The sequence below is a fragment of the Phyllosticta citriasiana genome (genome assembly GCF_038021145.1).
Source record: "Phyllosticta citriasiana strain CBS 120426 chromosome Unknown IWZ02scaffold_5, whole genome shotgun sequence".
NCBI classification, from domain to species: Eukaryota; Fungi; Ascomycota; class Dothideomycetes; order Botryosphaeriales; family Phyllostictaceae; genus Phyllosticta; species Phyllosticta citriasiana.
The window spans coordinates 1,455,735-1,476,412 of NW_027117282.1; the positions used below are offsets into that span (position 1 = coordinate 1,455,735).

Here is a 20,678-nt window from a genome sequence, read left to right on the forward strand (position 1 = left end):
CAATTTACCTAGTTAGTTTACACACAACGCAGCCGAGAAGCTAAGAAGCCAGCCGATGAAAATAGGAAAGGCGACTAGCAAGCAAGTCTATCAGGCTTTCGACGAGATGGAAAAAAGCGACAGTAACGGCAGTTAGCAACGACACATGAAAACTCTCTCAATCTGCGGCAGGGGGCAAAGTTATGCACGCAGGCCAAGGCAAAAATGGGTAGAGCGAACGCCCACACGCTCCACGCTTCAACAACGACAGGTAAGAAGAGAGGAAAAAAGGATTGGGACGCTTTCTTTCGCATTTACTGGGTGTGTTTGGATCAATCGGGATACTGCTGACTACAAGAACTGCTACAGGAGGATTTAAAAAGCGACAGAAGGTGATGTGATTGGGGGTTACAGCTCCAAGTGTGGCGCGGGATGAGTAGTGAAAGAGTACATGTGTGAGTATGAGCGGCGCAAAGTAGCCAACGGGGGTATGATGAGCGAAAAAGAGGTAGAAGGTGCTTGGGTAAGGAGACGACGACCAGCGACGACAGCACCACCGTGGAACCAGCCAACAACAAGCCAACCACCAAACGGACGGACCGAAAAAATCGGCGAAAGCAACAAATGCGGCGCAGTTGCCAACGCGTGAAGCCGAGAGATGAGATGCCAAAGGCTGCTTTACCTGCCTTCAAACATTGATATCAAGTTTGAAATGCGGCCGGATTTGCGCTGCTGCGAGTCGCCACCACCACTGCCACTGCTTTGGAGATTTTGAATCGTTTGAGTATGACGTCCAAGCATGACGCTATTGATGCTGCTAATGGTAGAGCTATCGCTGTCGGGAAATGTAGATCCTGAGGTTACAGAAGTGGCAGTGGTGGTGTTGGTTCGAGGAGTGGTTGTTGTAGATGAAGGCGATGAAGTGGGCTCTAACGATGAAGATGCGCGATAGGGCCGCGACGGAGTGGTGGATCGTAGAGGAAGAGAGTGCCTGGTGGGTGCGGCCACGGCCGGTGGTGGTACTTTGTTGCTGCCGCCATGATTGCTGCAGCAGTTGCAGTGACGATCCTGCAACTGCAGCGGCAGCTGCCCATGCGACGTTGATGATTTTGACCTTTTTGCTCACAACCGCTATCAGCTACTCAGGGCTGGCCAAGCTCGTCTGCCTTACCGGATAACACCGCCCTCGAGGCCGGCAGGGGTCTGGGTCATCGAGGTGCTGTCTTCGCCGTGGTTCGGCACAGGCGTCTCGGAACCCTCCGCCGCGCCGCTGTCTGCAGGGGCATCTGGTTCAGCTTTGTCGTCGATGGGAGCCGAGGGCTCCAGTTTCGCGCTTGTTTCTGGTTCCTTCTTCCCGACAACAGCCGCAGCCTTGTCCTTGGCCTTTTCAGCACCTTCAACAACCTTTCTCTTGACCTTGGAAGCTTCGCCATTCGCCTGCTTTGGCTTGGGGACAGGGTTGCGGCGGGGAGGGGACTTGACTTCTGTCTTGTCGTGAGTCTTGCTCGCAGACGCGGCTGTAGGCCGCATCATGCGGGCCAGGAAGTCATCGGGAGCCTTGCCTCCAACGCTGGCGCGCGAGGTTTGCGATTCAGGGCGCTTGGTTGAGCTGGATGAGGCGGGAGGAGGACGCGAAGTGGCAGGCTTCTTGGCAGCGGCCGCGGTGGTCGTCTTGGATGCGACAGCGGGCGCGCGAGGAGCGGTAATGGCAGGCTTGCGCGCAGTGGTCGATGACGTAGCCTTTCTGTCGTCTTCGCGTTTGGTTGCCGAAGCCGCCGTCGGCTGCATGAGGCGAGACGGTACCTTAGCGGGACGGGTCGGCGATTTCGGCCTCGGCTTGGCAGTACCGGCAGCCTGGGAAGGCTTTTTCTCTGCGGCGGGTCTAGAAGTCGAGCGCGGCTTCGGTCCCCCGGTCGTGGTGCTGGAAGTCGTTGATTGGAGCGACTGCCTGGACGTCTTCTTCGTGGGCTGTTCGGCAGGAGCGGCGGCCGTCTTGGAAGAAGTCGACTTGGGCGACGTGATGGACGACGCAGGTGTCTCGGTTGGCACAGGGGTGGGAGATTTCTTGGGCGAGTCTGGCACTGATTCCGCGGGCTTCTCCTGAGGCGCAGGCTCCTCATGTTCTGGCGCAGATTCGCCATTCGACGTCTCTTGAACGGGAGTAGCCTCAACCTCTTCCTCGGCAGGAGGTTCGATCGTCTCCTCTACAGCAGGCGGGGCCGATTCCTCCACAGCAACCTCGTCATTGTTCTCTACGGGCGTGCCTTTGGCTTCCGCGAAGTCAACCATGGGTTCCGGCTTCTCTTCCGCCGCTGATGTCGATTCTGCCTGACGCTTGGTCTGGACATCTTCAGCCTCCAGGGGCTTCGGCGCCGTGATCTTGTTATTCATGGCCGGCTCAGCCGCCGCAGACTTGTTCGTAGAGTCTTCGGAGAGATCGATGAGCGCCGCCGGTTCGCTCTTGGCTTGCGCGTTCTGCGCCATGAACGCGGGCTTGTCGTCAACGGCCGTGTCGCTTTCAGTGCGCGGGTTCTCATGAACGGCGAGCTCGACCTTTCGGAGGTTTTTGGCGGCGTCGGCGACAGCCTTGTCGGCATTTTCTTGGGTGGCTTCCTGCTTTGGGCCCGGGGCATTGGACAACTCGGGATCTTGCAATTTGTTGTCCGCGTTGTCCACAAAGTTTCCCATGGCCTCATCCTCCTTGATTTCTGGGAAGGGTGTGTTGAGAGTGCTGGGGGCGACGGCCTGCTCAGGCACGACCTCGTCGACTTGCAGAGAGGTTCGGCGTTCCCTGGCTTCTTGCGTGACAGACTGCCTGACCTCTTCTAGCACGTTCGAATCCCTCTTAGGGTCCAGGCTCATGCTCCCACGACGATGAGCAGCGGTGCTGCCTTCTGGGTGGGCATCATTGGCAGGAATGTCTTGGGGACCCTCGAATTCGCCCGGGTGCGAGGTGGGGCTCATTGTGGATTGGGTCATTTGAGCCATGCGGGCGATGGGATCGATGCCGTCGACAGAAATGAAGCTGGCGCGGACTCTGGAGCCGTTGCGCGCGCTGGACTCGCGACTGCGGACGCTGCCAGAGGGAGAGAAAGAGCGGCCGCGGGAGCCGGCCTCAGGGGAGTCAGGAGGGTTTGATTTCTCGAACATGGCACGGAGGGAGCGTACACCTCCTGCGCCACCACTAGGAGCTGGTGAGGACATGGCTGAGATGGTCAGTCAGAGGTGGCTGGAAAAGGATAGCGTGTGATAGGGTGGAGGGAGTCAAGCGGGCATGCCTCGCGGGCAGAGGACAGGAGAATAGGATGTCGAAGGCGGCGGGCTGGAGGCGGGAGGCGCCCTACTGACGCTGCGTGGGCAGTGCGCTCGTGCGCCGCTGAAGGTTGAAACTCGCGTTTCAGGCGAGCAGCGTGGACTGAGAGGTGCCACTTACAATTGCGCCGTCGATTGCAGTCGTCTAGAGGGCCATGAACAATGGCAGAGCGGACTGGGCGTGATGAGAGTTGATTTCGGAGCTGCCCAAGTTTGGAACGTTAGGGTAGCTCTAGGCCAAACACTGGAGCGCGGGCGTGTCCGGTTGCCAAGATGGCCGGGCTAATTTAACTTGTATGTATGTCTGTTGGTCTACGCTGGTTATGACGATGGACAATCAGAATGGATGTCAACAAATGGCGAAACACGACAATGGCTTCTTGGTGCGTGAGGCAATGTAAGTAGGTAGATAGGTAGGTATCCAGACCTCAGCGGCCGCCACAGACACATGACGTGCCTTCGACGTGGTGCTCCACCTCGAACATCAACAGCTCACCACTGCAGCCCTATAGCCCCATCCATGCTCGCCCTCCACCTACCCGTGCCCCTGCCAAACACCACGAAGGATCCGGAGCCGGATCTGGGTGCCGCCTCCCGCTTCCCTTCCGCTGGCTGCCACTCGTTGTCGCCATTCATATTCGTGCCAGTTGTCCCGGCTCTCCAATTGGCATTGCTCTCTGTTGTTTGGGTGTGACAGGAGACAGGGTCTGGTTACGCCATCTCCCTGTGAACCCCAACCCGCGGCTGACATCACATCTGGGGCACCAAAACAGGGTTGCGGATCGGGCAGCTCCTCAGGCTCGCCGAGCCGTTTGCTGGAGACAGACAGGCAGAGAGATACATTAAATTGCCAAATAGCGACCGTAAACATCCACTATTTTCCACCGGCCTCCTTTCTGTTTGGCGTTTCACTCTCCCCTCATTCCGGACATGTGCCTCATTCAGGAGTTTCATTTGAGGCTGAACGCTATGTAGTCGCTGCCAGTGCAATTATCCGCACTTCGTTCGCCTTGAACTCCACTGCATCAACGTAACCCGGTCCTTGCAATCGCGATCAGGGGCTGCTCCTGTGTTACCCGAATCCAAATTGGACACCCCATCCAACAAGGACACTCTAGAGCCCTGCTCGTTTCTCTTTCCAGATTGTAGTGAGCAAATAACATCACAGGGAAGAATTCTACTTGGCCATCAACATGTGGTCAGACGTTTGGTTCGCTTCATGAGGTGTTCCTGTCTGCCGGGTTCTTCCACCTATTTGGACAGTGACGTCAGCCGCTCGGTTAAACTTCCATATTGAAAATTACGCTAGGCCATGCTGAGAGCAAACGCGTGAACACCATCTCGTCGCTCACTCCAAGTCTTGCTGAAGCAACCTGATCACGTCGCCCCAAACCCGACTCCCCATCTACCGTTTCAGCAATGGCCGCGGTTCCCGCCCAGCCGATTGATCGTTGCAGCAGCATATGCAGGCTGTCCAGGAGAAACACCGATTCGGCCACGAGAGAATGTGGAGAAGTTCCATAGCAGCACTTTGGGTGTCAAAAGAAATGCCAGCTCCCGGAACTGTGACTGCGCCCATGGAGCATTCATGCACTGCTGCCGATTAAGCCAGAGGCTGCCGTTCACCGCAGGCAAACCAAATTCGGCATCCATGGTGGTGGCAGCTCAGCACATGGTTTTCTGCCTCGGAAAGAGCTATCGGCACCACTCCAAACGAGAAACCTAGATCGAACCGAGAGAGCAAGCAATGCGCGTCTACCATCACCTTCAAACCGGCCCGTCGCCAGGTACAAGATAATTGAATCATGAACCGATTTTCATTATCCGAGAATTGCCTACCGACCGGGGGTTCTGCCGAAATGGCTGTACCGAACCTCGAATGTCAAACGATTTGGGCAAGAAGATTCTGCCGAAACACAAACACCGCCGTATCTCCAGAATCGGCTGTGCTCTCCCTTGTTATCCATCAGTCTTGCTTTCCTTGTTCCATCGCGCTTTCCGTTCGTCCAAGAAATTGGGAAACCCAAAAGTTGTCATGTCGTGGCAACGGGGAAGGTTGAGAGCGGACAGAGCAAGAGAGAAGAGCCGCGAGGATGCTTCAGGCGAGTAAGGCGTCTAAAAGGCGTAAGGGTCGAGGGGATCAATCAGGTCGCTGGAGTCCTTGTCGCCCTTCGGCTCGGATTTGAGTTTTTTGGGCAGAGGACTCATCTCCTTCACAGCCACTTCGTCGTCGCCGTTGTCATCGTTCGCGAAGGCACTGTCGTATCGCTTCTTGGCGGCAACAGTCTTCTTGATGGGGCTGGAACCTTTGAAGCTTTTGGGCTTCTTGCTGGGGCTGTCCATCTGGATTCCGATTGAGTCAGCTGATGTGGTTGAATATTTGAGCACAGTCTGGACTGACCTCCAGATGCTCCTTGGCAGCGGTCTTCTTAGGACTGACGCCATCGTAGGGCTTCTTGATCTTCTTGGTAACCCTCTGGCGGATCGCCTCGCCGGTGAATTCTGAAGCTTGAAGTTAGTATTCTTTGGGGACTGGGAGAAACGCGCGCATGTGGTAGAGCTGCAAGGGTGAGACAATCAAAACAAAGGCTTGTACGCAGGAAAAGGTAGGCAAATGTTTAGCGAATTACCTCCTCCCATCATCTTGGAGATTTCATTGTAATCTTCCTTTGACAGCTTAATGTCCTTGAGGGTAAGGACGCAGGCAAAGACACGAGCCTCCGCTTCGGGGGTCCAACTGCGCAAGAGGTAAGCTAAGCGGAAGTTCAGTTGATGGGCTCTAACATACAACACCATCCTGATGGTTGGGGAGCTTGGAAGGTTGAAGACTTGAAGACTTGATGAAGAGCAGAGCTTTCGCTTGAGGACGTTGGAAGGCCAAGGCGAATGGGGTTGGAATGGTCGACGGAGTAGAATGGTAGAATTTTCTAGAGAAGGTGGAGGCAGTGAGGTGCCAACTGAACCACTAAAATATACCCTAGCACAGCATCGTGGGCGGCAATCACCCTGTCCTCTGAGCCGATGGGCGCCGACAGGCAAGGCTCAACCTCACCCTCCCAGGTAGTCACCAACAAGCACAGCACAATCACCCTGTACGAAAGTCAGCCAGACGAATGGGAGGTGGCCTACCGCAGGATACTAAAACAATTACCAGACAAGTGCAACCTGGTCCCATCAAAACTTCAGCAAGGACCGCAAACTCATGCCCAAAGTCTACCAGTGACTTATAACTCCATCTGATCAGGTCTCTGGCTGCCGCTCATCTGCAGTAATGGCTGTTCTCTGGAATACCACATAAACATTGGCGAGATTCTTCTCAACTTCTGGGATGAACTCTTTTCAATAATGGCGTTATATCGCGAAATGAAGCTAACTGCTACAAGGAAATAGGCAAATAAGAATGTGAGTATCTGCCAATGGGCACGAACACTTCGAACAAGACACTTCAGCTCTTGGAGCCTGGAACTCATCTTTTTCCCTTTCAAGAGGAAGGTACGCGACGTCCATGATGCCGTATCTTTGATATTGTTTCGTCCGTCCTCACTGCCGCCATCAGCAGTAAAAGCGATCGCACCGCAGACTCCAGTGAACCAGAACGGCCTCGGCAACCATAAGAGAGGAGATTGCAATTGACCTACGTTTGTTGCAAGACTTCGTCGCTGGAAGCCAGCTCAGTCACATCGGGCCTGACGCCACCTACTCGGAGACGCGCCATTCGCGCCCGTTGCACCCTTGTTGGAGGGCACAATGGTGGCAGAAGCCGACCTTCTCTCGCTGTGTACTCGGTGATCATTCCCGGACACGACCACGCAAGAGAATTCAAGGTTCTTCATCGAGGGCTGTTACTGGACTTCGAAAAATGTGTGTGTCTAATTCGCAGCAGATTCTCTGAGGACAACCTCTCTCAAGTCGACAATGCGACATCTTCTGAGGTTGTGCAAGAGCAACTAACAAAGCAGAGCAAGGCCACTCATCAAGGAGACAAGGTAGGTATCAACGATACCAAAAGTTCATCGCCTATCAAGGGGCTCCCCATCTGAAAGCACTCTGAGGGATTTTCATATCAAACATCAATGATGACTTAAGATCTTAAGGAAAGGATTCTTGAAGGTGGTTGATGAATGAGAGGTGCTTGGAGAGAAGAGAAAAAAGGTGGGCAAAGGGAGGTCGGAATAAGTAGCCCTGCTCCCCTTACTGACCGTACATCCACTGACTCGCTCGCAGCCACGGATTTGCGCGGGAACCTTCTTTTCAACCCATCGTAGCTAGGTCCCATCAGTCACAGAGTTTTTACTGCATGTTGGTACTTGGCCCAAGGCTCTGACCTGCTATCGCTGCTTTACTGCGAGTCAGATGGGCTCGGAGCGGTACGATTAATGCTCTGAAACTGACTTTGGCACAAATCTTGATGGTCAAAGGTGGGTTTTCGACCACAACTACACGCGATGTATGTACATCGCGGCATCTTGAGACAAGCTACTGCTGATCACATCGCTACACTCTCCAGGACCGCGAAAGGCAAGCACGAATTGACTCAGAATGCTGCTCAATCACGATCGCCACATGCCATTGATTGAGGTGATCACGACATCCATTGAATTGCTATCAATGCAAGTCTCTCGATCGGTTTAGCTTTCCTCGGCCAGCAACAGGAAGCGACAAGTGCCTCCAGACACGGCCAAGGGAGGGTGGGAGCGAGTGTCAGTCAGGAAATGTGGGAGACGCAGCGGGCAGCGAATTCCCGAGGAAACAAGCTGATGGCCCTCACGGACAACTCGGACGCCCGAACACAATCGATACACCGCGAGACGAACAGGACCAAAGAATGAAACATTCACTGCTACGGACATTTTGGATTTTCAAATCAAGCCAGTAAACCATGGACCCTCCGGGCCTGAAGAGACAAGAGCGAGCGAGCCATGGTGCAAGTGTTAGTGTCGTCCGCGACTACGACTGGGGCCTTGGATAAACGGTATGCCTCGAGCGACGCTGTCAAGGCGAAATCCCGGCTCTCAAAGGAATGAAGACGAAAGAAACCCGATCGAAGAGAAGGAATCAGAGAGGGAATGAGATGGTGAGGTACACTGACAGCCTCGTTGTCGCCATTGCAGTCGCGAGCCGCACACAGGTTTGCCCCAATCCCCGGAGGAAGGAAAGACGGAAAGAATCGAAACGCCACAAAGACAAACCAACTCACTTCTCGGCTTACTCGGTCTTGATCTCAACATTCTCAAACGTAATTCCTCCCATTTCGTTACGTTCAACGCCATCAGACTCCGACATGTCAATCTCAGCGTAGTTTTTCTTCGATCCTCTTCTTGCAGACCGTACCCGTGGTTCCGAGGGCTTATTTTGGTTCACTTCTCCATCACCTTGGCTCGGAGTCGACAGTTGGGGAGAGCCAACCTTTTTGCCCTTCTTGCCTTTCAGGGGAGAGGGCTTTGCCTTGGCTACCCTCGACGACTTTGGGGACTTTGGGGTCGCCGGAACACTGGTAGGACTATCGTCCGTCTTCTTCTTCGTCTCTATTTGGTACTTGTATTGCAGTTTCTGCAACCGATGACTAATCGCCTTAGGAGTCCCTGGATGGGAGCACTTAGAATCTTGTGCGTAGTTCCCGCAAGTCTATCGTTCACTTCAAGACTGCGTCCTGGAATGGAAGCAAGACTGCAGAAAATACTTACTCTCTCCTGGCAGTTCTGCTGCAAGCTGCTTGAGTACCTCTTTGCTGCCAGCTTTCACGTGGTGGTGTCCCATGAGTTTGAAAATTAACTGCATCTTCTGTTAGGTCCATTGTTCAAAATGTAATTTGGGCTAAGAATGAGAATACCTCGAAGTCATCTTCAATTGTCCACGCTAAGCGTTGCGACATTCTGGTGGATTGGAAGTCGAATATCTGAACAATTATCCGTCAGGCTGAGCAGTGGTTGAAAGAGAGCGGGAATGGGTAGGTCAAAGGGGAATCAATAAGTACTCCTACATGTCATGGCCTTGTCGGCGCTTCGTTGTGTCAGGGCAGACCATTCATTCCCTGGGGAAGCTTGAACGATCGATCATCAAACGTCTAGTTCGGCCCTTTATCTATCCCGTTCTTGTTCTGTAGCTTCTGGAGCCCATGGTTTGGCTTACAGTGCGTAGACACTCAAGCGGGGCTCTTACGTACCCAAGTTGCGCCCTATCTGGTTATAAATCAGCGCTCGCGTTGGTTTTCCACATTACTTTCCGCATCCATCTAATGCAGGCGTTGGCCTACAGCCATGAAAGGCTCCCTGTAGCTTTGAACTTACCATAACGCAAGCTTGCAATACCTGAGCATATGTAAGCTCTATGGTGTTTCAACGGCACAGAAATGCCCAGCAGCAGCTCCAACCGACCCGCTCATGCTCGAGTTTCGATCTTTCCATATTCGTTTTTGATTTCGAGCCTATCCGGCTCCGGACCTGAGGTCGAAGGGGTTCCAACATCTTGGGCCGCTGCGGTCTGCCCTTGGACTACCCTGGTTCAGAAAGATCCAGCGAAATTTGCAATGATTGCAACTTTACTTCTGCATTTACTCAGGTAGGTCAGACTGTGAGCAAGGCAGCTGGAAAGAAGGTGCTGGTGAAATGATTATGAGAATCAGAAAGAACTTGCTGGACTCATCATCAGCGAGTATGGGCCACAGTCCCAAAACCTCCATGTCCATGGTCTCACGAAGATGGGGAGCAACTGACGCCATGAGTGATGTAGCGCAAGTTTCGGAAGCAACGAGTGTCCAATTTTCAGTTTGAGTTACAAAAACAGAGAGGAAAGACCGTACAACGCCTTCAAGCCACCATTCTTCGCCTGACAATTTGGGTGCCTCATAGGGCCTTCCGAATCAACAAACTAAAAACCAACACCACGACTCGTGAGCCAACGACATGTCAGAACTTGACAGTGTGAATGGATCAAACGGCTTAGGAGGACACCCCATCAATTAGCAGTTTCACGTCCTCGTCTTCATACTTGATCTTGTCCGGCAGGTCGGCGCCATAAACGTCCATCTTCGCCTTGGACTCGGGTTTCGAAGACTTCTTATTATCGATGTCGTAGTTGTTGCCGTCCGACTCAACGTACGACTTCCGCGGACACTTCTTTGGAGGAGCTCGTCGAGAGGGTGTCTCTATGTCCGCTTCTGTCGGACTTGCAGATGGAGATGGGGTCAAAGCGTTTCTTTTTCTTTTCCTTTCTCCGCCAGCGCGCGGCTTGTCCTTCGCCGGCGACGACTTCTGTGGACTCTTGCCGTTTTTGGATTTCGAAGATCCTCCGTTATCGTCTTTGCGGATCTTGCTGAATCTCTGGCGAATGGCTTCAAGAGTGAATCCTGAGGAATCGTGTGAGCAACCTCTCAAGCACAGTGGAACCGTGACTGGAGTCAAGGGTCACACTCACGTCCTCCCATCCTCTTCGAAATCTCGAGGGCTTGCTCTCTTGTAATTACGCCGCCATTTTTGATGGAGAAGTAGTGACGCAAGAGCTCTAATTCATCTTCAGGACCCCAGCTAGGCATCGTGGAATACTCTGGTGCAATCTGTTGGGAGTGTGTTTTTCCAGAATATCACAGACGACATGAGAATCAGAGCTGCGAGAAGCAGAAGCACATCCAAGAAGAGACGCGCGTTAAATGGGTACGGAAACTGTCCAAACTCAATCATGGCCGCTCTGCAAAGATCTTATTCCAACGCGCCACCATCGGGTCGTCCTCTCTTGCATTGTGACGACCTGCCATGTTCTGGTTACACTGAACTATCACCATACCGCCATGAATCAAGTGGACCCAGCGAGGACGTTCGCCAACCCTCTCGCGATCCAGGGCCAAGATGAGCAGAGAACCATCCTGGTTACATTGGACTTGGGGTGGAGCAACTTCCAACCAAGACCAAACACTCTTGCAGGTTCTCTTGGGGCAGTTCGTCTCAGAGACGCCTGTCCATCCTGGCAATCTTCGAGGATCGGAATCACATGTGCATGAACAGCAGCCTGCAAAGACGGAAGAGTTCCAATTTGGTATCAGCTTGCTAAGGACTAGGAACAAACGGCACGCCATTCGCCCGAGCACCCCTCCAACTTCGAGTTTTTGAAAGGAAAAAGAAAAGAAAAAAAAAAAAAAAGACAGGAACAGCGGAGAGCCTGGAAAAGAGCGTCCAGACCTAGATCTCAGTCTGAGCATCCAGCACATCCGATTTGATCATTGGTAGCAAATCCTCGTCTGAGTCCGCAGTATCATCACCTTCGAGCTCACGATAAGAAAATGAAAGGCGTTTGGTTCTTTCCGGAAGACGACGAGAAGGCAAAGCGGCCGTCATGGTGCTGTTGACATCTTCCATAGGAGATGCGGTTGATTCATCGCTGGAATCTTCCTTCTTGATGTTCTTTTTCTTCGGAGTACGTTTTGCCGAAGCTGTCTTTTTCGGGGTGGTGACCTTGCTATCATCGCCTTCGATGCAAAGTTCGCCGGATTCGTTCGCCTCATTTAGAATCTTCATCAACTTTTGGCGAATCGCGTTTCCGGAGAAATCTGTGCGTATTGTCAGGCTGCATCTTGAGTTCGGAGGGGGAGGTTTCAATTACGCCTGCCACGCCTGCGCATCATTTTCGAAAATTGATCACAGTAGGTTGCACTGAGCTTGACTCTAGTCCTTTTGAGGATGCAAATGAAAAGCTGGAAGCGTACGTCAGCCATCTCAAAACAACAACAATCTTGCAGCGGAATATGAACCATTAATAAATCCTGCAGAGTCCAACGATTGCCAGGCATGTTGATTGTCGATTGAGGGCTTTCTTTTCAAGTGATATTGATGATGGAGAGCAGTCACAATGAGCAGCAAGTTCTTGTGGCTGCAGACGGTGAAGAAACAATTCTGCGTCCACAGCTTCAAGCTTGAGCCTTATATGCTCACGAGAAGCTCTCTAGCCACCAGCTCTGTGGTTGCAACAAGCTGGCTCTCCAGCATGGGGCCATCAAGCAGTCATTTTGAGTACTTGAAAGCAAACCGCAGATTGCCCAAGTCGACCGGGCGATACTTCCTCATGCGCAGCTCCGGACCGTCGATCCAAGTGACAGCAGCAGTGCCCAATGTAGAGCCTGGTCAGAATCGGTCGAATAGGATGTACGCGGCATCGCCAAAACTCGGCCCTCCTCTGCTCACAACTGCGCTTTGTGAAGCTGGTGATCACAGATCACGGAGACGCGCCTTTGCAGTCCAGAAGAGACATGGCGGTACTGCGGGGGCAATGCTTAACACTATGCAGCTCAGCAGAAACACATGGCATAGGTAGGAGTAGAACGGGCCGATTCCTGTCTATAGGTATACTCAGGAGAGTTAGATGGAGCTGTTGTGAGAGGGCCGGCGGAATATCTTAGCACCAATAAAAGGCAATTCTGCGATGGTAGGAATGTGGTTGGTTGACAGGGAAACGTGCTGCAGGAGTAAATCCACAGCGGCACGCACAAGTCTAGAGCAGACTCCGATACCACGGTCCTGGCTCCTCGCTTATTGGGCACCTGAGCGGTCCAGCCCGCTGCACGTCCTCTTCAGCTCGATGTTGATGGCGGGCTTTCCGGAATAGGTCGATGGATTTTGCGTCGGCAGCTCTCGACCAGCACCAAAAACTGGCCATCATCAATTCGAGGGCCAGTTTTTGGACAATCCGTCTTTCCATTGATTTCTCTCGGATCTGATCGCTTCTCTGTCTGTAAACCGCTCTGGAGGGAGAGCTATTGGCCCAGGAAGACGGTGGCCGTGGCCGGTTTTGGGGCCTCGAAAGAGCCGCATCCTGACGGGAAGTGGTCGAATAAAGCAAGAGATTTACAGTCGGTGGTTAGGCTGAAAAGAATGATTTGGACGAGAAGTTAGTAACAGTAGCACCCGGTAAGCTATCGGGGCGCCCCACGTACAAACCTTACACCAACCACCTTTATTTTTTAAGCTTGTAGCAAGGTAAGCCCAAGGCCACCACCTAAAGGAATTCTCGGCAACACACGTTCCTTATCTTGACACCAAATGTCAGACTTGCTAAGTTACCATGATGGTATGCTGCCAAAGAGCCAGCAGAAGCAATCATGCCTGCACAACTGAATTACGAATGCACACCGGTATCAGCTCAAGACATGGAGTTGATTTTTTAGTTTGGGCGACCCTTTTGGACGCCATTCGCTATCAATTTCGACGCCTCTGCACCAACCAGCGCCCTTTCGCACCCGTGTTCGCCACTTGAAACTGACCGAACCAGGTCAATGGACAGAAGGGAGGTCAAGCGCAAGGGATCCAAGCATCCAGACCAACAAATAAAACTCATGTCCTTCAGACTCGGGGCGAAGACCAAAGTCATGTCAGTCATGGACCTCGATGTCTGCAACGTTAGACGAGAATTTCCTCCGAGGCATCGTACGGGTCGACCTCCTCCTCCTCCTCCTCCTCCTCCTCTTCCTTGACGAAGTTCTCCTCCTCCTCGCCTTGAAGCTTCTTGGCGAACTTGGTGCGGGCCTTGTCGGGAGAAGAGCTAGCCTTGCGCTTCTTGGTGCCACCATCGTAGAACGGAGTAGTCTCGGCAGTGGAGAGACCTTCGTCGACAAACTCAAGCTTGGGCTCGGCGAACTCGTCGTCCTCCATGACGCTGTCCTTGCGTTTCTTGGGAGTCGCCTTCCTGGGGCGGCTGCGAGGAGTGATGGGCTTGATGTCGTCGGTGGTGGAAGCACCAGCCACGGGAAGAGAAGCAGTCTTCTTGAGGGAGCCGATGCGGTGAGTGACCGCCTGTGACTTAGGCTCTAATTTCATCAGTACTTGAAAGTGAAACACGAAGGCAGCATGATGGTGGTTTGATTTGGATGGTTTGGACAAGACGTGTGTGCGGAAAGTGAAGTGTCTGTTGCGGGTGTAAACTTACCAAGACCCATGGCGACGTTGATGCGAGCCAGATTCTGGCCGCCGACCTTGATCTCGTAGCACTGCATGATCAAAGCAAAGAGCTGCGTGAGGGGTCAGTCAAGAGAACCCGCGAGCCACAGGTCAGGATGTTGTACCTTGGCATCGGCCGCAGCATCCCATATCATGGACTTGCGACGCATTGCTGATGCTGAGAAGAAGTTGAAAAACTTGGATAATTTTTGGGGGTGAGCTGAAGTTGGAAGGATGGATTCGGATGTTGAAGGTTGGAGGAAGAAGTCCGAGTTGGAGGAGGAAGTGATTTTGTAGGCGGTTGTCGCCGAGGAGGGCGACTAAGCATCACGAGAATCCGTGAACTAACTCTCTATTGGACACCGGTGCAGCAGAGTGCACCAGAACAAGATTGGCCAGCATGCGGAAGACAAAGCAGATTCAGTGGTCGCCGAGGGGAACGACTAAGCGTCACAAAAATCCATGAATCAACTTTTACTTGAAGACTGGTGCAGCAAGGTGCACCAGACCAAGATTAACCAGCATGCGCAAGACGAAGTAGATTCAGTGATGTGATAATGCGAGCTTCGGAAGCTGTGCACCTTGCAGATCCGAGGGAAATCAAGAAAAGACAAACCAAGAAAAGACTGGGGTGAATAAGAGTGGTGTGGGTTGTGCAAGGTCTGTGATTGCCAACTTCAAGGCTCGTACATAATTCAAAGCTCAAGCAGAAATCGTATCGAAATCATTGGATACGGGTTGGACCATATGGGACTAACTCAGAGCGACTTGGCTTGCAGCCTTGTCAAAACAACAAGGCATATGCAGGAGCAGAGGTGAGTGACTTTTGACATGATCGGGATATCTTAGCCTTTTGATGGACACGCGGAATAGAAGTGACTGAATTGCATTTTTGATATCTTGCAGGCCTAGAAGACCCACAGATCATTCACCTTTGTTCCTACCGTTCCGAAAACCCCAAGTACTCCCTTTTTGTCTTACTGTGTAAGACTCCTGAACGGCGACCATGCCGGCAATTTCAATGTCCTCATCCAACCGCCGGACGCCGAGGAGAAAATCCGCAGTGATGGTTGTAAGAAGTTGTTGCAATTTTCATGATGTAAGGGTTTCAGGCCTCACCATCGTCGCTGTCGGCCTGACGACCATTGGGATCGTTGTTTTCTTGGCCATTGTCGTTGAGGCCCTCGGCGGCGGCAAGCAACTGGTCACCGGCGGTGCCCATGACGGAATCGGCACGGCCCTCGTTGTCGCTGCCCGGCTCCTCCTTGATGCCGGCCTGCTCAGTCTCCTTGGACAGCTTGGCGGCCGCGGCTTCGGACTTCTTGGGGCGGCCACGCTTCTTGGGGGTAGGAGTGGGGGGAACAGCACCATCCTCGCCAGTCTCGTCGCTGGCGCCAGGAGTGGCAGCCTTCTTGCGACCACGCTTCTTGGGCGTCGGGGTAACGGTCTCGTCGGCTTCGGCGTCGGCGCTACCGTCGTCGTTGTCGGCCTTCTTGCGCTTGTTGCCCTTGGAAGCCGACTTGGGCGTCTTGGGCGTCTTGAGATCAGCCTCAGAGGAACCCGCACCAGAAAAAGTGGCACCAACAAGCTCAGGGTGATCCTCGTAGAACTTCTTCTTGAGCTTGATGAGGCGCTGAGAGATGGACTGGCCGACGCAGTCTGGAGCATTGTCAGAACTGGAACGCAAACAAAAGTGAGCGTGAAGCGAAACTTACCAGGCCCCATCCACTCGTTCAACTTGGCGAGCGTCTCCTTGTTGAGCTTGAAGTCTGTGAAGTTGACGATGCCCACCAAAAGCTGAGTAGAAGAGGTCAGCGGAATGTTTTTTTTAAATGGGGATGGGTACTGACGCGAGCATCGGCATCGGAGTTCCAGTTCATAGGCATGATGGGCAATGATCTTGCGCTGAAGTGGAAAGTTGAGTGCTGTAGAGGGAAGGAAAAATTCTGAGCCGAGGCAGAGTCAGAGGTAGAAGACGGTCAGAGGTTGACGGTGGTTAAAGGTTGAAGAGGAAAGGAAGAAAGGTGCCCGTCGGGGGAAATTTTATACCCAAAAGTCACCTCTCCGTGGGTCGCCGGGGGAATGGTCTGAGAAGGAAACCACCCAACTTTCACAACATGTGAGCTCCCTCCCCAATGTTTTCAGTATGAACGTGAAAGACTACTTAGGGTTGGAAATGTTTGGGCATATCCCAAGCCGCTTTACTTCTTCCAGAAAATGTGCATTGTCACATCCATGACTTCGCAGCCTTATTGCTTAGCTTCGCGCCATTCACCTTACCTCCGCATTTCCCAATGATCTGGAACCACTATTACAAAGCGGAATAATTCACAGAGAAGGCGATCTCACTCTTTTATGCCTCGGCAAGAGTTTTCCTAACTACATGCATGGTAAAGAAACGGCTTAGGCGTGAGAACAGAAAGATGCTTAAATGAAACAGACGGATAACAGGGATCCAGGCAAGGATTGGGGTTGCAGCCCTGTCAATCTTTCTTTGCATAAGGAACTTGAAAATAAGGCAGGAACTGCAGCCGAAAAAGATCATGGCAAGCCACGAGCCAGAAGATGGCGGTTCTTGAGCAGGATTAGCCCAAAAGTACCAAATAAATTGATGACTTGGGAGCAGAAGCAACAGCGTCCACACCAAATCAACACCACACATGGCGTTGAGTGACACGCAGAGTCGCGAACCAAAGCAAAGGAACCCAGACAACAAGCGCCCAAAGGAGAGGAAAAGCCATAAGCCTCGAAAAAAACTTGTATCTGCCTGCACAAGAACAATTTGATCCAATGATGGCATCTCTTGGGCTTCCGTTTTCACAAAGCAAACGAAGTGAACGTGATGACGCTTATGATCTTCCGAGGCTGTCCCGCCGACCTGCCAAGTCGATCCCGCTCCGCTCCGCTCCGCTCACCACCGAGCGTCCTCTACCTCCGTCCACCAGCACAGTGCATCTTCCATCGCCAGCACAACGAGCGCACTCGATCCGGCCCATCCGCGCAGCCCTGCCCCGCTCTCGAGTCTCCCGACCGAACACCAAGCCTTGATACCTCCACCTCGCCCTCGGACTCTCCGACGACGCCGCAAAGCCAACACCATGTTCGCCCGCACACTTCTGCTTCCGTTGCGACAAGCCGCCGTCTTCGCGGCATCCGCTGCCAAACCGACGACAACGCGCGCTTTGACGACATGGGCGAGCAGGCCAGTCATGGCCGTGGCACAGTACAAGAGTGGCGGCGTGCTTGAGCAGATTCGCGGCATGAAGGTGGGTCCAGCCGAACGTTTCGTCGTACCCGCAGTGCTGGCATTGGCGCTGGCGATTGATGGAAGCCTTTGTCGGCTTTTTGGGACAATGCTGACGGGACGGATGGAAAATCAGGTGCGCAGCTCGGTCAAGAAGATGTGCGACGGCTGCAAGAGCGTGCGCAGAAAGGGCGGTCGCTACGTCTACATTATTTGCAGCAAGAACCCCAAGCACAAGCAAAGGTACGTGCGATGGCTCTTCAACACAGCAAAGAGGGATCTTGGATAGTTGGGTTTCAGGCTACTAACATGTTTGGTAGGCAAGGATAAGTGGGATCTGGATCATGGCCACAGGAAATCGGGATATTGGGCATAGGCGTTCAGAGGAGGATTCGGAACATATACCACAAAAATCGCAGACGCTGTGGAGCGAGTCAGGCTGTCAATGGCATGTCGCAGACACGCGAGCGTCGATTCTTCCCAAGTCAATGCGACAAGGTGTTGCTATCGTACCAAAAAAGTCCACTTCCAATCCGTCACGTCTCCCAGTGCCTTTGCACGTTCGAACTACAAAATCCTCTTCGAATGAAAGTCCGACCATAGCGAAGGCCACATTACACGCTGCCACCGCTTCGCTCTTGGATGAGGCCCGCCATTTTCAGCAACTCTCTGTCGGCCTCAATATCACCTGTCCCCAAATTGATTCTTCGCCTTGCAGCAGCCTCCCTCTCTTCGAACGCCCATGCCTTTCTCTGTGCCTCTGCTTCGTCGTCCCCGCCGCATCCCCACACCTCAATGGATTCAATTATGAACCGATCCTGCCAGTCTCTCCTCTTTCTACTCGGATTCTTAGACGGTTGGAAGGACCCGCCTCCCTCGCAGAGATGTGTGAAGACGCCGTACTCCAAGGCTGAATCAAGATGCAGCGAGACAGGTCCAAGTGGGATCGGACCATGCGAGTGCCGCGAGTGTGAAGCTGATGCGCCAGCTTGGGGAACTGCGGAACCGAAACCAATGCCAGAAGGCTGATGTGGAGGCTTGTCAAAGTAGACGTAGTTGCTGGTGGTGTTGGACGCGCGGAACAGGTCGTGTGTTGGGCTCAGTTGAAAAAGCATTGTCGACTTGTCACCGAAGCATGTCTTTGGGGTGCCTTTCCACGGGACCGGGATGTACGCGCCAAACACAAGCGTCTCGTCGCGATTCGATTGCGCGTTTGTTGAGGGAATGTCGAGGCTACTTGGAAGACGACTGTGTGGTAGCGAGTCGGCAAAAGCCCGCTCGCTCGAGTTCGACGGTTCATCCTCAAGGAGACTGCCTGAGACAAGGAGGATGGAAGGGGCACGCCAGTTGAAGACGGCCTGCTCAAAGCTGCCCATGCTGAAGCCATCATTCCCACCAGAGTAAAGAGGTCGGAGTTGTCTAAACAGATTGTTGCCTTTGATCATGAACGACAGTTGACTGAGCACATTGAGATCGAGAATTTCACCAGAAGAGATCAAGACTGGTTCCGGTGCGGGTACGTCCTTGGCTGGTGTCGGCTGTTTGGGCGATTGGACAGCTTCATCTGACGGCGCGTTTGGGTCCGGGTCTTTACGTTTTGAGAGATCAAAGTCCTTAGCGAAGAGGAAATGCTCGAACAGGGGGTTGAGGCCATCAAAGAGATAGGGGAGAGAGCAAGAAATTACAGCCTTGAAAGACTTGAAGTTGACACCTGGGCTGTTCTCCAGACCAAACGCCGAAAGAATGTTACCGGCCGTGTCTCGAAGGCCTCTCAACCGTTCATCTGTCAACTGTGCACCGTATAACGCAAGGTCGTCCTGGGCTTCTAGGGGAGCGATGAACAGCAAAAGCTGTAGCAGTCGGAGGAAGTTGTCTGTTGGTATTACTGAATGCTGGGTCTTGGTATTTTCTCCTTGCTTGAACACTTCAATAACATCCATGGAATCGAGAGCGGCCAGCACAAGCTCGTCCCCGTCATCCTCGTCTACGTCGTCGTCAGCCGGAGCATCCACTGCAAAGCCAGTGTAGGATTCTTCAGGAGACTCTGCTCCTCTGTCGCCAGGACTTGTGGCCTCTGTGTGGGTGGATTTCGTGGGTGATGTAGCTGCCTCCAATCCACGGTCGTAGACGGCAAGGCTCCTGTAGATCTCCGCAACCCATACGCGGTCACCTTTCTTTCCAAGCACAGGAGTATAGCGTCGTGTAAGCAACGTAACGACTTTGAGAAGGTTTTCGCTCGTCAGGATTGCGGGCGCCTGGCTTGGAAACGGAAAGGCTCCTAGGTAGCTAGCCATTTGGAACACGACGGACGAGACGGCGAGAGCATCGGGTAGGGCGAGAAAGCGACATAGTGTAGGTTCGCCCCAGTATTTTATACCCGAGGAACTGTCTGCGAGGGACTTGAACACGGAAGTATAACAATACAGCTCAAGAGGTGTATAGCATTTGGTCGAGAATCGGTTGGTGAGCTCCAAGGATAGCTGTTCTGGTGCACGTTAGCGGCAATGCAGCTCGTGGACTACGGCTCAGGAAGGACGGCGATACCTAGAGTGGGCGGCGGAGCCTCGACAGATTGGTCCTGTCCCATGGCTAACTGTAATTCGGCTAGAAATGTTTGGAGCGGACTTGGGCTGTTCACGACTGGAGCTTGCGCACAGATGTGACCATGAGCGCCTTGCGTTAGCCCCTAGCCCTACTTCTCCGCCACACATACCCCGTGGCTCAACTTTGTTCACAGGGGGTTTTTGAGGGGTATGTCATCGGTCAAAGAGGTTTGCCGTCACTATCCACTCTTGGGTACACTGTCCGTTCCTACGCCTCTTGGGGTTTGCTAATTGTTCACAGATCTCGGGAATGGTATCGGAAGCGTATGCACAAGACTATCAAATCCGCTCCGTTGCGCCGGTTCATGTCGGCTCAAGCAGTTCATTCGGAGGGAGCCAGTCTGGAGAGAATACGTGTACTCTCAATAGTTTCGAGAGGTTGGATGCGTCTACTTGCGACCAGAATTTCTGCGGTGCATGTGCTCGATTGACAGGAAGGGGTTTCTGCGGCATCCTCGTACCCCTGATTCTCCAGCAAACCATTCTTCCTGGGGCAAAAGCCCTCCCCAGGAAGGAAATAACGAACGCCTCGTAATTGCACGTTGTGACAAAGGAAGCGGGGTGATTTTCAACCTGCAGACTGCGCATGACGGTAAGGCCTATTGGCGGCAGAGGCTCCCC

The 20,678-nt window shown here is 53.1% G+C and overlaps 6 protein-coding genes across 6 annotated transcripts; 2 read left to right on the forward strand and 4 right to left on the reverse strand.

Annotated features, from left to right (window-relative positions):
• Positions 1 to 719: 719 nt before the first annotated feature.
• On the reverse strand, positions 720 to 3,618 carry IWZ02DRAFT_234932 (uncharacterized protein). The gene is made up of 2 exons (XM_066762993.1): positions 3,413 to 3,618; positions 720 to 3,185 (listed from the first exon to the last, which is right to left on the reverse strand). The coding sequence occupies exon 2, from the start codon at positions 3,181 to 3,183 to the stop codon at positions 1,147 to 1,149; it is 2,037 nt and encodes a 678-aa protein (XP_066623922.1). The 5' UTR covers positions 3,184 to 3,185; positions 3,413 to 3,618; the 3' UTR covers positions 720 to 1,146.
• A 1,788-nt stretch (positions 3,619 to 5,406) lies between these two features.
• Positions 5,407 to 6,087, reverse strand: IWZ02DRAFT_432289 (uncharacterized protein; the record flags this gene model as incomplete). Its single annotated transcript, XM_066766208.1, has 4 exons — positions 5,407 to 5,634; positions 5,693 to 5,793; positions 5,922 to 6,028; positions 6,080 to 6,087. The coding sequence occupies 4 exons, from the start codon at positions 6,085 to 6,087 to the stop codon at positions 5,407 to 5,409; spliced, it is 444 nt and encodes a 147-aa protein (XP_066623923.1).
• A 2,633-nt stretch (positions 6,088 to 8,720) lies between these two features.
• IWZ02DRAFT_234965 (uncharacterized protein) lies at positions 8,721 to 9,128 on the forward strand. The gene has a single exon (XM_066762994.1). It carries the CDS (start codon positions 8,851 to 8,853, stop codon positions 9,061 to 9,063), a length of 213 nt encoding a protein of 70 aa, XP_066623924.1. The 5' UTR covers positions 8,721 to 8,850; the 3' UTR covers positions 9,064 to 9,128.
• Positions 9,129 to 15,060: 5,932 nt separating this feature from the next.
• Positions 15,061 to 16,335, reverse strand: IWZ02DRAFT_235006 (uncharacterized protein). Its single transcript, XM_066762995.1, has 3 exons — positions 16,061 to 16,335; positions 15,926 to 16,007; positions 15,061 to 15,869 (listed from the first exon to the last, which is right to left on the reverse strand). The coding sequence occupies exons 1-3, from the start codon at positions 16,094 to 16,096 to the stop codon at positions 15,319 to 15,321; spliced, it is 669 nt and encodes a 222-aa protein (XP_066623925.1). The 5' UTR covers positions 16,097 to 16,335; the 3' UTR covers positions 15,061 to 15,318.
• An 800-nt stretch (positions 16,336 to 17,135) lies between these two features.
• Positions 17,136 to 17,926, forward strand: IWZ02DRAFT_235015 (ribosomal protein L36-domain-containing protein). Its single transcript, XM_066762997.1, has 2 exons — positions 17,136 to 17,697; positions 17,775 to 17,926. Exons 1-2 carry the CDS (start codon positions 17,309 to 17,311, stop codon positions 17,782 to 17,784), a joined length of 399 nt encoding a protein of 132 aa, XP_066623926.1. The 5' UTR covers positions 17,136 to 17,308; the 3' UTR covers positions 17,785 to 17,926.
• On the reverse strand, positions 17,906 to 20,257 carry IWZ02DRAFT_235048 (restriction of telomere capping protein 5). The gene is made up of 2 exons (XM_066762998.1): positions 19,999 to 20,257; positions 17,906 to 19,939 (listed from the first exon to the last, which is right to left on the reverse strand). Exons 1-2 carry the CDS (start codon positions 20,039 to 20,041, stop codon positions 18,069 to 18,071), a joined length of 1,914 nt encoding a protein of 637 aa, XP_066623927.1. The 5' UTR covers positions 20,042 to 20,257; the 3' UTR covers positions 17,906 to 18,068.
• Positions 20,258 to 20,678: the final 421 nt, after the last annotated feature.